General features: G+C 39.5%; 1 protein-coding gene across 7 annotated transcripts in view; it reads right to left on the bottom strand.

The window, feature by feature from the left end:
* Positions 1 to 794: 794 nt before the first annotated feature.
* Positions 795 to 15221, bottom strand: part of Hecw1 (HECT, C2 and WW domain containing E3 ubiquitin protein ligase 1) — a 293914-nt gene continuing 279487 nt past the window's right edge. For all 7 annotated transcript variants that reach the window (XM_052729794.1, XM_052729793.1, XM_052729799.1 and 4 more), the window contains 2 exons: positions 14858 to 15056; positions 795 to 5194 (listed from right to left, as the gene is read on the bottom strand). In XM_052729794.1, the coding sequence (XP_052585754.1) occupies positions 5083 to 5194; positions 14858 to 15056 (311 nt within the window). In that variant the 3' untranslated portion in view covers positions 795 to 5082. The remainder of the gene's footprint in view (positions 5195 to 14857; positions 15057 to 15221) is intronic.

Below are 15221 nucleotides of genomic sequence, written 5' to 3'. Positions count from 1 at the left end.
GAAAAATTAGCTTTGGTTAGGAAAAATCTGAAGTCTGGCATGTGTGTGAAAATGTATCAACATGTGTTACTGACACATAGTCAGTCCCACCTGTTTTCCATTCTCTCATTCCTACTCACACCTTTTTGAACAAACATTTTTTTCCCTCAAAGAATAAATCAAATCTGCTTATATAGTGAGAGCCACATGGTTGGTCTTTTGCAGGCTTTGAAAGACTTGTGTTTACATTGGTTCTTTGTGACATTTGCTCAGTGCTAACTCTCCGAGGGCCGTGTCTGAAGTTTTCTTAACAGGTAGGATTTCCTACAAACCACTGTCTCCCTGTTCTGCATAAAGGACAATTATGAAATAAAGCTCATATGGTTTGGATAGAGTCCTAATAGGCATGTACAAGGAAATTGTTTTAAAATCTGCTCCTTTGTTCAGGGATTTGTAAGTGTAACAATAATGACTTTCTTTTGAGGTTTGTTTGCCTGGAAGCTAGTATCCTTCTGTGTTGTTTTATTGCTTACACTATTCATCAAGAGCACAGGCTTGATAAAGATTTTCGTGTGTTACCATAGACTTTTTTTTTTTTAAAGATTTATTTATTTATTATGTATACAGTATTCTGCCTGCATGTGTCCTTGCAGGCCAGAAGAGGGCACCAGATCTCATTACAAGTGGTTGTGAGCCACCATGTGGTTGCTGGGAATTGAACTCAGGACCTCTGGAAGAGCAGTCGGTGCTCTTAACCACTGAGCCACCTCTCCAGCCCCTCATAGACTTCTTTTTGCAATAAGGAACATACTCAGTGCCATACCAAAGTGAGTTTATTGACATTCCTTGAAGATGTATGATGGAAGAGAAAGCGAGGCCTGAGTATCACGTGACATTTCTTTTGTAGATGTAAGCAAAATCAGCCCAGTAGTATGGACGTCTCCTGTTATTGACTAGAACAAAGACTTGTAAACAAAATTGTTATGGACATTTCCTTAGATAATGGAAGCCGCAGAAAGTAGACTAATGGAACAATATTTACTCTACATACTACCTCTAGGCACCTTTTATCTACTAGAACAAAGGGACTACATGTCATTAACAGGAAAATAATACTTTCTCTTTTGGACCTTGTGATAGCTGGAATAGTCATCCTGCACATTTATGATACAGTATTGCAGTAGTTTTAATAACGAACACTGAAAGACATAATAGTAATAATAATAACAACAACAAGAATAATAATAAAGCACCACATTTTGTTATGTAAAGTTCTAACTACTTTCATTTGAAAGTGTTTCATCTTGACTGGGAAAACATTTGTGGCAACTTAGAAATTTTCTGAACCCAAATCTTAGACATGTGGCTTGGTACATAGACTGACGATGAGATTGCATACTGTTAGAAGTTTCATGAAAAGCTCAGCTCACTGGCTTGCCATACAAACATTCTTACTGTTGAATGATGTGGCTTCATTATTAACAGGAAAATATTTAAATCTTTCATGATTAAAGCTTGCCAAAATATCATTTAGCATTTCATTTTTTTCATTAGCTTTCTCAAAATATTTGTGCTATAATAGTGATGTTAGTAAAAATTATCACAATGTCCTTCAGCTCATGTACACAGGATGTCAGAGAGCATTCAGTAGTTCTAGAATAGCTCTGATTGTGTAGACTCAATTTCTATTGGGGAGATTATCATCTTCATGTTACTAAATATTGTCTCCCAATAAAGGATATTATACTCATAAAACTAGATATAAAAAAAATCTTGTTTTAGGGGTGTTATGACTTGTGATTATTTTGCAATTGCCTTTATGGAGAAAAAAAGTTCAAGATTACATATGGTCACAAAAGATCTGTGTTACGCAAAGAATTATATGATTTGAGGTGATTTATATCTTCTACCATTAAAATGAATAGAAAAATTATTTCTACAGTGATTTCCTTATGTGTAAGTGTATATACGTATAAACATATAGTTATATGTATAAACCTATAGTTATATGCTTATATGTATATATTTTGAAATTATGCATAATTTTAAAATTGGTCTCACATATGACTTAAAAAGTGTCTTTCCATGACTAATTTCTCAGCTCCTCCTTTTGATTTCCTTCCTCCCTGCAAGGCTGAAATCATAAGTTGGGCTCGCTCTCTGAAGCAAGCCTTACATTCAGTAACTTTGGTGCTGGTATCGATGCCATTTTTCATTTTTCTAAAATACTATTGCTATTTGGAGAGGGCTTCATAAGGCCCCCAAACCTGGCTAAGGAGCTATTGGCAGCTAATGACTTTTGAGAGTCAGTTTTCTTCCTTCCTTCTTTTTTCAAAACAGAGTCTCTATATAACTCTGAATGTCCTGGATCTTGCTCTGTAGACCAGGCTGGCCTCCAACTCACAGAGATCTTCCTGCCTCTGCCTCCTAAGTGCTGGGATTAAAGGTGTGTGCCACTACATCCCAGCTATGAGAGTCAGTTTTTTGTTTTTTCACATGCAAGGTGTGTCTATATCCTCCAGGGGATGGCCTCACATGTTTATTGACAGCACAAATTGGACTCCACGGGTTATAAAGGAAAAGATGGCATGAAATTGAGAAGGGACTGAAGGCTGAGGAGTGGATTTGAAGGAGTTAGGGAGAAGTGTGTTGGATGAATATGATTTAAATACATTGTAAACATTCTCAAATAATTAATAAAAAGATTATATTAAAAAATACTACTGCTGAGACTGGAAAGATGGCTCAGAGGTTAAGAGCACTGACTGCTCTTCCAGAGGTCCTGAGTTCAATTCCCAGCAACCACAGGGTGGCTCACAACCATCTATAATGGGATTTGCTGTCCTCTTCTGACATGCAGGCATACATGAAGGCAGAACACTGTATAGACAATAAATAAATAAATCTTAAAAAAATAGAAATACTATTGCTATTATGCTTGCTTGTTGGGATTTATGTAGAGCCTGGCATTAGGTTAGAGGTATAACTAAAAATTAGCAAAAACAAAAAAAAAAAAAAAACCAACCAAACAAAAAAACCCCAAACATTTATCTGAGTTTCTTATTCACATGAAATTTCTAAGATAACTTGTCCCTTTTGTATGTTGGTAGACTAAATAGTAAACTAATTTATAGATTGTCTCATTTTTGTAAATTGCAAGGCTCTCAGGAGCTGCTTCCTACATTTGAACAACTTCCTCCTTTTCAACGTATGGCAAGTGCTAAAAATGTTGAATGCTTAAATAAACGAGTTTTTGTGTATGTATACGATGAATGCTGTTTAAAGGGTTAAATATTTATTGAAAGTGATTTTATTAGTCCTTTAGTTCTGATTTCATTAATAAAGAACAGCTTCATTGGAATTCATTGTTTTTCAGATACTGAAATATGGACCAAATTTTACCCATCCCTAAGCTGTCTATCATACAACTTATACTCCATTTTTAGTAAAACTTCGATTTAGACAACAATGGAAAGCTAAGTTTCTGCTATGTGTACTTCCTGTTTGACAACAGATATACAGGAGCAAGGAGTGCTTGGCATTGTGAATAATTTTTACTAAGAAAATGTTTAGAGTGCAGGACATAATGCACTGGTGTAATGAGCCATGAGACACGGCCTCATCTTTAGTTAACTTTACATTCGCAGACGTTCCCCTTTGTTTTAATTTGTTGACTACAGCAATGGATATTCAAATAGTTGAGTCTCTTTAGCTTTTCTTTTTCCCAGTGAAGAAAAACACTTTCATTTGTGTCATATTTCAGACAACATGGATAACATGGTTACAAAAATAGCAAATGACCATTATGGTTAGGTTTATCTCAAATGTAATCAAGATGTCAGGCTGTTTGTGGAGCCTGAAATTGTTTTCCTAAAAACACATTTTCTTAGATATTTCACTAAATGCTAAAAAAAAATGGTGTTTTTGGACACAAGTCAGTGTGTCTTCAGACAATTGCTATGGACGAAGGAGGAGTTCATATTGCCCATGGTCCCTAACAAGCACCGTCACTCTCCGCAGCTCCTCACGTGTTTCTGTGAACATCAGATGTGACAGGATGTGAACAACCATGATTAAAACAAGGAAAGAAAAAAGAATGAGAAAAGTATCAAAGGTAAAAAAGAACTAAAAGGTTTACCTGTCAAGTCAAGAAACCTGGCTTCAAACAAAAGCCATGAGATCTATTTGGACTATGTGTGTGAGAACAGATTAAACAAAATTCATGTATTTAAGTAAATGTCATATGTCCTGTTCTTTTTCCTGTTTGCCTTATCACTTTCTGTGTAACAATATTGGAGTTAAAGGGTCATCCTTCAGTCCACAGCAATTAAGATTTCCTCCTTGAACATGGTGCACAAGTTTGTGCTTCTCGTGTGGTGAGTGTTCACTAGGGTGCTTCCCCCACCATGCTTTTCTCATGTTGAGTTCACAGTCCTTATAACTATTGGACTTACTGGTAACCTTTATTTTCTTGCTGTTGTTAATTGCTGGAAGTTCCTTATTTGCACCATATGTCTAGGCTAGTTCTGGATGATGGGATTGATGCCACATATGAATCATGAGTTGGATGAAGAAAAATCTGTGTGGCCTTGGCTGTCCATTGAATGGATAGAATGCATAGGAAATGCAGAGATAGAGAGGAAAAAATTAGTCAGCTCCTAGGTCTGGAAATGTTTGTTAGAAATTATGAAAAATGGTGGTTCTGCTTGGAAGTCGTGGGCATATAAAAGCATGGAATGCTTACAGCTCAAATTATCCTTAAATGATAGAAATGGAAGTAAACATTTATTATCATTTCGTCAAGTGTAGCATAACTTGCACTTGTATTTCACTGTTAGGAATGGAGGTATGTGGAGGTATGCACAGACCTTGAGACAGCTGTTTTGTAGTATTGCATACAGGCTAGCAGTTCATTGGAAACAGAGGAGATAAGCCTGAAGATTAGATCTTAGAAGAAGGCAATTCTTCATGCACAGCTTTTGCCAATTCTAATTTGCTTTGAAATAAAAACCATGGAATACCAAAGTCAAAGGAGGGAGAGGAAGTCATCCCAGAAAGGGTGGCGTCACTGTTCAGGACAGTGTCAGGCAAAGTTCCACTTCCTCACTCCAGTCCAAAGGTGCTGGTTTCTTCTACTGCGGTTAACAGCTTTTCATACAACATGGAGTATGAAGGATATGGTGGGAGATCCAATCGATTGAAGCATGTGTGTGCCCTAAATGGGGGAGAAAATACTGGTCAGAGTATTTTAAGTACTGCTTCTGGATACAACAACAACTTTAAAGGGGAACCAAAGCAGGCCAGATAATGATTTAGGACAATCACAAAACACTGCAAATGGTAAACTATGACCATTGAGACACGACAAGTTTAGGAAATTGAAGAACTAGAAACAATTAATTGTTATTTGTAAGAAAACTACACTACATTATAACCACAGTAGAAAGCCAGTGGTCACCTCCATGCTATTAAACTGATTTGAAGTTTAAATATGAAGGAGGCAGAAACATCATTAGTGCTAATGGATCATTCCTAAGCATCCTTGCCTAGATCTGAGTTCTGGGCCTTGTTAGAGAGCTAACAACGTTCTGTAATTCTGAGATCCAATTCTCCACATCAGGTGTGCTCTAGAAATAGGTTTAACTCCTCAGTACCGGAAGAACATATATCAACTGATGCTTAAGTGCCCCACTCACAAGAACATCGGAGCTTCCGAGGCAGTCCTCCCTCAAGCCTGGGCTATCTTCCCACCATTGCCATCCCTGCAGCCTTGTTCAGTCTGGGCTTCATTCTGCAGGCCCACACTTGCCAGTGTCTGTCTTAGACTTGCAATGTCTTCCCTATTACATGGATAGCAACTCATGGTATAGGAAACACCTATGTGGATATCCAGCGCGAGTGGAGAGGCATAACCACACAGATTCTTCTCTAGGAGCTGTTTCCTGCCAGGAATTCTTTGTTTCTATGGAAACTTGATGCTGGTCCTTTGACCAAGCAGGGAGAAGGGTATATTGGTACAGCTGGAAGTTAATTTTATGCCTTTTTCTCCCAGGTTGGGTGAGTGATATGTTGAAGTAGTGTTTAGATATCAACTAGCACAGAAAAAGACACTAAGCTAAGACAAAACAAACCCAGAAAATAAAAGTAAACTTATTAGAGTTTTATTTGGGACATTAAGTATTTGAATCACAAGATCTGGGGAAGTGTTTATAATCTATACCTGTGTTCTGAATTGCATAAATTAGAGTGTCAGGACACTGTAGAGGCTCAGCAATTGGGATAATGCAGATTCTTCGGAAGATGAAGAAAGGGATGAAGGAAGAGGGAAGTTGGGGTTTTCTGTTGAGGGAGAATCTGATGAGAGCATTGGTGTTTTGTCTACCAGCATCCAATCCTGCTTTTGGCAACAGCTCCCTCTTCATCCTGTGTTCACTCAACTCCACCCTTTCCTGCCTGTCTCCCTCTGCTTCAAACCACAGATGTCTACGTAAGACAGCAGAATATCTGAGTGTAGGCTTTAAGGACTTGATTGGGAGAAAATATGAAATAAATAGATATTAGCAGAGTTCTGTGTTTACCTAAGTGTCCAGAAGGCCTAGATCACTTCAAAAGAAGACAACTGAAATGTTTTAGTTACTATCATAATATTTGAAATTAAAGGCAAACTCAGAGAATTGGTCAGGGCAAGGATTACAGTGCTTTTCTTGGTGTTTAGAAAGGCAGACAGTAGTCTACCCACTGGACTGTGGCTGACATAATTAGGTGGTACAGTAAGACCTAAGGTGAACTACCGTGAAGCAAGGTATGACCGGACATCTAGGCTTTCTTCCTCTGGTCATTGTTTTTGTGAGTGTAAATGTAGAAAAGAATCTCTTATTTAGAAAGTAATTAGAGTCATATTAATTCTATGAATATACTTTGGGGGAATAAACGGCATTAGGGAGCAGCACACACTCTGAATGCTCAGTGTCTTCACCGGCTGCTTCTGCTGAGTTCTTCAACAGCCTTATTAATTCCCTAGATAAGGTCTAGTTAGTATCCACAATGAATTCAGTTAGACTCGGTGTTCCTGTATGCTCCTCATACTACAGGCGTGGGCTTTTTGTTTGTTTTTTATTTTCAAGGCAGGGTTTCTCTGTGTAGCTCTGGCTGTCCTGGCACTTGCTTTGTAGACCAGGCTGGTCTCAAACTCAGAGATTCACCTGTCTCGGCCTCTCAAGTGCTGGGATTAAAGACCTGTACCAGCATGCCTGGCTCTGGGTGTGGTTCCTGCAGCATGGTACTTGCCACTGCTTGTACATTGGACTATGTAGTGAGGCAGGTGTTGGTTAGTGTAGCATGCAGGGAACCGAGGTTTGGGAGACCCCTATTCTGACTCCAGGCTAGCTGCTTGTTAACTTTATGATCTTGGAAAGTGTGGGAGCCCACAGAGGCTTCCTAGTGACAAATTACTCAGGGTCAGAGAATCTGAGCTTGCTTTACCCAGCAGGGCTGTGTAAGGAGATGATTTGGTCACAGGTGTGTTTACCAGGTGTTTGGAAGGGTCTACACTTGGGTGTACAGTGTGCTTTGATCTTTTGCCTGTCTCCTTGACATATTATAAAAAGCCCTTTTAAATTAAAGAAGAGGCTGTTGGGTGTTGACCCAGGCCCTCCTGAAGCTATCTTGTGTTTCTGTCTTTCTTCTTGTCATTTAGGTCTCTCTTTCTATCTATCATTTCTTATTTCCTCTCTCCTCCATCTAAGAACCCTTCTAAAGGTGGGAGCAGGTTGGAGCTGGACTCCCACAGAAAGTCAGCTAATCTTTTTGGATCTCAGTTTTCTCACCTTTGAAATGGGAATAATAACACATGCTGTGTGCACTTCAAAAACAAAACACTATTAAACTCTGTTCATACTGTGAATCATCATTTCAATATAAGAGCCTGTTTATTTATTTACTTTTGGAGACAGGGTTTCTCTGCGTAGTCCTGGAACTTGCTCTGTGGACCAGGCTGTCCTTGAACTCAGAGATTTGCCTGTCTCTGCCTCCTGAGAAAAATCTCTTTAAAAACTATGATTGTGATAATTGTTTTAGGAGCTGTATTGAACTTATGGTGACTTAAGACCTTATCTCTTTTCATATGATTTACTGAGAAGTAAATCACTTGCACTTCATAACCAATGTTTTGAACTCCACAGAATCTCCACACACAGGATGGAGAACATTCAAATTTTACTCTGTTCAAGTCAACTTAAAGGTGTACAATTTCAGGGTGGTTTGGGATTTGGGTTGTGCTAGTGAGTTCACGGATTATTCTTGTAGTCATCTACACAGCTGGTTTCTCTGAATTCTCTCATTTTTCCAAGTTATCAATCAAAATGTTAACCAGTACAGTGCCAAAGAAAGTCTTGCTCACATCCTCTGGACACCACATTCAAGTTGATAAAACCAAGTAAGGGAGGGTTAGTAGTGAATCCAGCTATACAGTTTATGTCTTCTCTTCATGAAAATCATCTTCCACTGCCTGTCTATAGTCCCATTCAAATGGGTACTGTCCTACTTCCTGCTGAACCGATTGGTTCAGGTGTTCCTTCCCCTAACCCTAACTCTTCCCAGATCTTCCCCATCTCTCTACCAAAACGACCTTGTATTATTTCTCTCTCTCTCTTTGGAAAAATCTACAGAAACAAAAATCAAAACAAACAAAAACCCAATAAGACATAATTGCCCAAACAAAATAAAATGACAACCCTCCCCCCCCCCCCCCCCCCCCCCCCCCCCCCCCCCCCGCCCAAATAACCCTGTGGAATTTGTCTTGTGTTGGTTAACCACTCCTGGGCATGGGGCCTCTCCTTGAGTATTGTTGTTATACCCAGTGACACTTCATTAGAGGAAACCGATTTTCCTTTTGCCAGCTGGTATGGCAAATAGCTTCTTGGATAGCGTTGGGACTCTATGTCTATTTCACCTCTCAGTGATGGGATTACATCTGATTTGAACCTGGGCAAGTCTTGTGTGTGCTGCCACAGTCTCTGTGAATTCATACGTGTATCAGTTCTGCTGTGCTCAGCAGACACTGCTCTGTGGCATCATCCATCCCTTCTGGCTCTTACAATGAAGCTTGTTCTTGAGGTAGAGACGGGAATTAACACAGAGACCCAAAACTGGACAATGTATAGAGACTACTCAGTTCTAAATGGGATGTCTTCATCAAATCCCTTCCCACAAGCCTCATGGATCTATGGGGAAGAGGGGTTAGAAAGGTTATAAGAGCCATTTATATTATTTAACTTATGGAATCTGCCTACTATTTTTATTTTAATAAGCTATTGTGAGTAGAATGCACACTGCAGGGAATAGGAGTAAAATCTGGTGTAAGGAACTTTCACATACACACACAAATAAACATATGTATTCATATATGAATGTGGTGATGTAGAGGATGTTTCTTTCTGTGACTTATGGTTTGAACAGCTTGAAAATCAGAGATCTTGATAGTTCTTCTGTTCCTTTTAATACTCTGAACTTGTAGCTAATTACATTTATTAAATATTTGGGGGACTAGGGGAGTGGCACAGTGGGTAAGAACATTTGCTTTACAAGTATGAGGACCTGAGTATGAATGCTCAGAATCCACATAAAGGCCTGCTGTGGCTGCAGACGCCTATAACCACAGCATTGTGGGTAAGATTCCTGGAGCCAGCTCATTAGCTAACTTTGCTGAAATGGCAAGTTTTTGGTTCAATGGGAAACTCTGTTTCAAGGGAATAAGGTAGAGAGTAATAGACAATAACTAATAACCTTCTCTGGCACATAGTGGCACACTACCCACTTCACACATACTCCACATACAACACTCAAACACATACACACACACACACACACACACACACACACACACACACACACACACACACACACAGATACACAGAGAGAGACACACACAGACAGACAGACAGACAGACAGACACACACACACAGATACACAGAGAGAGACACACACAGACATACAAATAAATACACACAGACACACACACATACATGCACACACACACATACAGAGTCTCTGGCATTTTTGGTTAAACTTCCCTTTTTAATACTCCTCCAGACTGTAGAAGCCAAGCCCATGTATCAGCCCAGTGATCATTACCACCTCTTTCATGTTTTATCCACAGTATCATATGAAGTTTCTTCACCAGAAAATTGTATCCTAGGAACCATAATGTTCAATATCCTTTTAAAATTTCATGTGCTTCTTCAGAGGCAATTAATTGGACTTACAGTTTTTTTTTTCCAGTCTGACCTGTGAGACAGTTTTTGTTGTTGATTTTAATTTTCTGTGACACTACTTGGAATGTTCATTGAAGAAACAGTTGTCTTTTTTTTTTTTTTTTCTCCCCAGAGCTGAGGACCGAACCCAGGGTCTTGCACTTGCTAGGTAAGCGCTCTACCACTGAGCTAAACTTGTCTTTTACTTCATCCTCCTCTTCCTCTCCCTCCTCCTTCACTTCCTCTGCCTCTTCCTTTCCCCCTTTTCTTTCTAAGACAAAGTTTCAGGCTGCTTTGCCAGGCTCGCCTGGGACTTTCCTTCCTTCCGTCTCAGCCTCCCCCATGCTGGGATTCCAGCTCTCTACCACTGGACCTGGCTTGCTCTTCCTTTCTGCAGAGGGAAGATCTGAAGAAAGCAACTCCAGGCCACTTCCTCCAGGTGGGGGCCAGGTCCACTGGGACTCACAGTCCTGGGAAGCCTGCCATGTGGCCTGACCAGGACTTCCTGAACTATAGTTCTGGGGATTCATATGTTTTCCATTCTACCCTGAGGTAACATTTTTTAGGTTCTTGGATTTTTCAGAACTTGTAGTTAGGAGTGATTATTAATTATTAAGTCATTTTCATTGTTTTCTTAGAGGTGTAGACTTCTTAGTGCTTTCCTATCTCAGGAAAGCCTCTTTTTCTACACGAAATTCTCTTCAAGGCCTGCATCTCATTGGCTTTGTAGAGATGGCTTGATCCAAACATGAAGCCCTCTTTGAAGTCCAATGTCTTCCTTAAGAACACTTCATGTGAGCCAACAGTATAATATATACTTCAGAGAAAATATGTATATTGCATCCAATCTGTGTCTCTTTAGCAACAAGAGCAGTGGCTTATTTCCTGAAGACTAGAGCGGAGACCTCAGAAGGTGTCCTACCACAGTGACGTTCCCTTCACAACCTCTGGGTATCAGTTTTTCTCTTGCTGTGACAAAGCATCTGACCATAGAAATTAAGGACGGGAGCGTTGATCTTGACTCAGGTTAAAGGTACAGTCTACACGGTAGTAGGAGTATGAGAGGGATGGCCATTATGGCATCCATAATCAAGAAGCAGGGGAGATAAACGTTCTCACTCAGCTCACTGTCTTCTTTAAACATTTAATCTGAGACCCCGGCCCATGTATGATGCCACACATATTTAGGGTGGGCCTTCCTACCTCAGTCACCCTATCTAGAAACTTCCTCACATGCCCAGAGGTATGTCTTTTAGGTGATTCAAATTCCCAACTAGTTAGTATTAATCATCCCATCCTTGGACATTTCTCAGGACTCAGTATGTCTTCCTGAGCATATGTTGGTGTTTTCTCAGTCCAGGACTGGGTCATGCTACCTACTTAGCCTAGAATTCCCCTCTTCTCTTTCCCTTAATACCCACCAAATGCCAGTTTCTTTGAAGCATTTTCTCTGAGTAGCTCAAGCAGGATTAAGATCCTGAATCATTCTCACATTGCACTGCTTTAAACACCTCGAATTCCCCTGATTCTCCTTTATGTTGTAATTATTTATCTTTGGTCTGTATTTCCTTCTACTGTCCATTCTTATGGGCGGGTGTCTTGTATCTCACCTCCTCCTCATGCTGCAGACTTATAGGGGTAAGCTATTATTAAATGATGGCCCAAACTATGTTTTCCTAAAATAAAAGCAGAATGTTTCCAAATAACTTCACTATAGAATCGAATATTAAGTTAGATTTGTCTTTCAGATTTTTCAGCTCTCACCGGAGTTATGAGATATGTTTTGGGCTGAAGATGTGCTGATGACTAGAACTGTGTAGGCAAGCGTGAGAACTACTTTCAACTACTTGTTAAGCAATTATTAATATTTACTAGTTCTCATTGTTCTCTAAAACAATTTTCTATCAATTTTCTCTAAAACAAAAATTCTATCTTGGAGGGCAGCTGAGGTCTGAATAAGAACAGTACCACTAGTCATGATAACACAGAATGGGGAAAGCTCCCAGCCCCACTCCTAGACAAAGAACTATATGCAACCAAGGACTGCTGAGAGAAGAAGAATTAGTTTTCCCCAGGGATGAGACTTCTAATTTATTAATACCAAGTGGTCAGCCCTGAAATCATGTATATAACAAGAAACACTAAATTAACTCAGGAGGTTATATTTCTATATATATGTGATATATATATATATATATATATATATATATATTATGTGTAAGAAAGAAAAAGAAGTCATGAATCTGAGAGGGAGAGAGGTGGGACATGGGAGGGTTGGAGAAAGGAAACGGAAGGAGGGAAATGATGTAATTATATTTTAATTAAAAAATCAAATTAAAGTCAGGCGGTGGTGGCACACAGCTTTAATCCCAGCACTTGGAAGGCAGAGGCAGGCGGATCTCTGTGAGTTCAAGGCCAGCCTGGGCTACAGAGTGAGTTCCAGGAAAGGTGCAAAGCTACACAGAGAAACCCTGTCTCGAAAAAAAGGAAAAAAAATCAAGTAAAATTCTAAAGGGAGATTATACATTCATTGTTGCAGGGAAAATACTTAAAACTCAGGAAGCATACAACTTAAAAGCTGCATGTAAGCAGTAAGGGCTGCTGAGAGATGGTCTCAGATCAACCAAGACGCCCGAGGATGCCCTGCAGAGGCTCAGACTACCTGAGCTGCCTGCAACAGCCTCCTGAGCTGCATGTGGGTTGTGCACGCCACACTTCTAGCTTTGCTGAGCCATTCTGGGGTGGGTTTCAGGTGATGCACCTGTCTGAGTCATTTCTGCTCCTGTCAGTAACCTCTCACCCATATGTCTCTAAAATCTCCAGTAAATGTCATTGGTTCACAAAGTTGGACTTTGGTGGTATCATTATTTCGGTCTGCTTGTTCCCTATCTGGGGTGAGCAGACATTTGGTCAGCTCTTCTCAGGAACAGAATCACTCAACACTCATCAACATCATATGAACTGTCCTCAGGAAAACAAGAAGTCTGGGAAAATTAGATGAAAACTATACTTCATTAAATCTTTCAATTATATGGATTTAGCAAGGGTATTTTGGTGCTGCTATAGTTTGTATATAGCATGCTCCCTGAAGGCCTATGTGTCAACTGTTTGATTTCAACAGTTATTGGGAAACAATGGGACTTTTAAGATGTGGAGACTAGTGGGAGGAAGCTAGGCCATTAGAGAAATTTCCTCAAACAGACCCTTGACTATTTTTCTGTCTTTTTTTCTTTCCTTTCCTTTCCTCCCTCCTCTTCCTCTTCTTCTACCCCTCTCTCCCAGGCATGAGGTAAACAAGATTTTTCCCACTATACTCTCCGTCATGATGTATTGTTCCCTCATTAATCTAAAGTACCAGGGCCAATCGGTCATGGACTACAACAGTCAAAATAACCTTTCCTCTTTTTAAATTAATTTATCCAAAAATTTGCTACAGTAATGGAAATCCAACTAACATAGATGGCTATGTAGAGATAGATCTGTATCAAATATATATCTTCTGTAATTAGAAAATATGAAAAGATGATAATGGGAATCTGTCTTTGTCACTGTTCAATTGCTGTGAAAAGACACCATGATAAAGGTAACTTTTATAAAAGAAAGCATTTGATTGGGGCCTTGCTTACAGTTTTAGAGGGTTAGTCCATGATCAACATGGTGGGAATCAGACAGACATGGTGCTGTAGCTGTAGCTGAGAGTTTTACATCCTGATCTGCAGGCAGCAGGCAGAGACAGAGAGTGCAACTGGGCCTAGTGTGGGCTTTTTAAACTTCCAAGCCCACTCCAGTGACACACTTCCTCCAACAAGGCCATGCCTCCTAATCCGTTCCAAACTATTCCACTAACTAGGGAACACACATTCAAACATATAAGCTTATGAGGGCTATTCTCATTCTAACCACCAAAGAATCTATGTTTTATTATGTTTGTCAAAGCAGTATTTATTACTAGAATACCTTTCCAGAAGTATTTCTAGTGATCCTTATTTTATTGACCAAGAACATGCTACCCGAGTGGAATAAAAAGGACTAAGGAAGTCTTGGCATTGAAACTCATGGGGTAGAAAATTTAAATTGCCTTTTTAAAAAAATTATAACACAATAGGTTTTTGATAGAGCATTGTGTAGAAATCACTGTAGAAACCCAGGAATATACATGATCCCATCTCCACATATTTTAAAACTCATTGGAAAAAATACAATGTATATACAAATATCTAACTATCCTATGAAGTATCAAGTATGTGCTATAGACATATGCTATTTTTGGAGGGGTTACTTTAGGTTTCCAGTATTTTTACAATAATGACCTTGCCTTCCCCATCCTCTATGTTAGATATTCCTCTAAAGAGTATTTAAATTGAGTTTTGCATCAATTGGGCAGTCTGCCATTACTGGCAAATGGACCTTACAGTCCAAATATGATCAACAATTAACACTTCACTAAGAATACCATCTCAATCCAAGTCTTAGAAGCACTTTACTTACATTTTAACTAGTAACTCAAAAAATAATACTTTGAGTAACAAGCAAATATTCTATCTTAAAAGATGATCTCCCAAACTCAAATAGTGAAGCATGCTTTGCCACTGAGGTGAGTTCATGAAGGTTGGTGGGAGTTGTGTACCTGGGAAGAGATGTAATTTTCCCCCATTTCTCTATGCAAAACCGCCGAAGCCCATTGCTTCCCCGCAAAGCCGCAAAGCCTTCATAGGGCACACTCGATGTTCCTGTCACAAACTGAAGTAACCTCAATCTCTGCTCATTATTGAACCGTTCCACCGCAGCCCAGAACCAGCGGATCACAAGATGGCCGTCATGATAACCTGGTTAAAAAAAACGAGGTGGTGGTGGGGAGAAAGAGGATGTGAGGAAAGGAGGAAGAAACAGATGTGTTAACTGAACCATAGCTTGAAGTCTTTTGATTTTGCTGATAATGGCGTTTAGATAGGCAGGTCTAAACTAATTTATATAACTTGGTCAAGTTTTAA

The sequence above is a fragment of the Peromyscus californicus genome, unplaced genomic scaffold (genome assembly GCF_007827085.1).
Source record: "Peromyscus californicus insignis strain IS unplaced genomic scaffold, ASM782708v3 Scaffold_8__1_contigs__length_139910024, whole genome shotgun sequence".
Taxonomy (NCBI): domain Eukaryota; kingdom Metazoa; phylum Chordata; class Mammalia; order Rodentia; family Cricetidae; genus Peromyscus; species Peromyscus californicus.
Note: the sequence above shows the minus strand (reverse complement) of the source record. Positions and strands in the feature narration are given on the sequence as shown.